We start from the raw sequence: 2,134 nt of genomic DNA on the forward strand, positions 1-2,134 counted from the left end.
AATTTAGGTAAAAGCTTAAAGGAGTATTTCTAAATATACGAAGATACAATTCTGGACCATTCCTTTCAGTATCATCTTGGAAGTATGGACCCCAGAACTGGATGTAGTACTGTAACTGTGGTCTCACTGATAGCAACTGATAGATTAAGTCATTACTGTGTAGGACTTTGCCTAACGTTGTGGACTCCTCTGTTCTTCTTTTAGCTCTGCTTTTGCTGTCGAACAAGAAGGTTTTCTTTCTTTACCTGGTCTTACACTTGTCAGTTCTGTAAGAGGTAAATATTTAATATCTGTTAATAAACGAGTACCGTTCCAGAGGGGAAAATGCTGATTTATACATTAGAAACCCTCAAATGTTTCTGCTGCATACTGTTGTTTTTTTATTTCTGTAACAGTCGATGTTAAAAAAACTGTGCAAAACCAGTTCCTTCCTAAGTGACAGAATTGCTTCCTTGGACTGAAACTCTTGGCTAAAAGTGAGAGAAACACTCATTTGCTCTTTTATGCTCATGGGAGAGTGAGATGGAATTTACTCAGACTCCCCAGTCAACAGTTCCATAATCTCTGTTGTTGGGGAAAACATTTCAAGGCAATTTACCTTTTGGATTATTTTTGGAGTATTAGTGGGGGAAGAAGGGAAAAGGAAAAGGAATCATTTGCAGGAAAAATGAAAAATTTTAAATTGAACAGTGAGACAGTAATTCTGAAGATCTATGGAATCACTGACTTATTGTCTCACCAAAGGAGGTTTCTTTAGAGGAAAACCAGGTTTGGGTGGGGTTTTTTTTTCTATTTTTTAATTTAGCTGTAGTTCTTTAGCATTTCTCCTTGCTTTTGGCTTCATGATCTGCTTGAACTTATTAAAGTTATTACATTGAAGAAGCTTTAAAAGTAAAAATGTTTGTTTAAGGGGAGGATGGGGGAGGATTCTAACTCCTGAAAACACTTATCCCTTATTCTTGATTTAAATGTAATTTTTCCAAATGAAATGATTCATGCTTTTGCTTTCTTACACAGGCCTGTATGCTCACAGTGTTGCAAAAAAGTAAGTAAACTTATGGTTAGATCCTTTCTAAAAAGCTGTAATCTTTGTAATGATACTGCATGTTCCTTCTGCTGTTCTCAACAGATGCGGTTGCCATCGAAGCCATATTCTACTCTCCCCATCTTCTCACTGGGACCTTCAACCTTGCAAAGAGGAGAAAGCTTTATGAGGCCAGAGAAACCCTCTACCAGTCATCACCATTCACTGCGGAGCATGTCCAGGTGAGAAACAATCCTAGCTCACTTGTGTCTATTGCAAATGCTTCCTAAGCGTTTCATATTGAATTATCAATCATTACAAAGATGCTGCCTACCTGTTTTGTCATTGTCAATGTCTCTAATGCTTGTAGTAACTTTTCTGAAGCCTGAAAATCCATGTCTCTTCCACTCATTGCTTTGATTATCAGAAATAGCAAAACTAACAGCATGTCTTAAACCTTTTTCACATTACAGGGGAAAAATAATATGAGTATGGGACAACTGTATTTCTGTAGCACCTCTGCAAAAATATCCTTAGCATATCCTTTTCTGGTGTGAATAGACTTTCCGGAGAGAACTCTCACAGGCTAGAATCACTCACTGAGTGGGATTTCAATGATGTCTTGCACAGATTTATCTTTTTTCCCCCTAATTTTTCTAATTCTAATTTTCACTTTTTTTTTTTCACTTTGATATTATGAAGTTACGTACTGGCTTTATATCTTACACACAGATGGTTGTCAAAGCTAATACAAGAAATTAAAAGATAAAAGAAATGCTCCTTTTTGAGGGAATCTACAGTATAACCCCTCTGCATAATTCACTAGCGCTATGACGTTGTGTCAAATTAGCCAAACACATCATCTATTTATAGTTATTAGTAAGGTTGTTTTTGTCAAGGAAAATGCCCTCAGTTAGTCACCCTGCAATCTTGCCAAACCAAGCAGAAGCTGTCCTCTCCGGAGATTGGTCTCCTGGTGTCATTTTTAGGACAGAAGAAAGGAAGATTTAAAGCAAGACTGTTCCGATGTGCTGTTTCCTGAAGGTGTCCCTTGGGGCCCACTGCCGTGGAGCTAACCAATGTGACAGATCCTGTTCTTTTGCCTTTCAG

The 2,134-nt window shown here is 37.6% G+C and overlaps 1 protein-coding gene across 4 annotated transcripts in view; it reads left to right on the forward strand.

Moving 5' to 3' along the window:
- The window catches only part of SPIRE1 (spire type actin nucleation factor 1), a 132,826-nt gene that overhangs the window by 125,954 nt on the left and 4,738 nt on the right, over positions 1–2,134 (forward strand). For all 4 annotated transcript variants that reach the window (XM_069778934.1, XM_069778935.1, XM_069778937.1 and 1 more), the window contains 3 exons: positions 205–275; positions 1,018–1,045; positions 1,130–1,266. In XM_069778934.1, the coding sequence (XP_069635035.1) occupies positions 205–275; positions 1,018–1,045; positions 1,130–1,266 (236 nt within the window). The remainder of the gene's footprint in view (positions 1–204; positions 276–1,017; positions 1,046–1,129; positions 1,267–2,134) is intronic.

Source organism: Haliaeetus albicilla, chromosome 3, assembly GCF_947461875.1.
Source record: "Haliaeetus albicilla chromosome 3, bHalAlb1.1, whole genome shotgun sequence".
NCBI classification, from domain to species: domain Eukaryota; kingdom Metazoa; phylum Chordata; class Aves; order Accipitriformes; family Accipitridae; genus Haliaeetus; species Haliaeetus albicilla.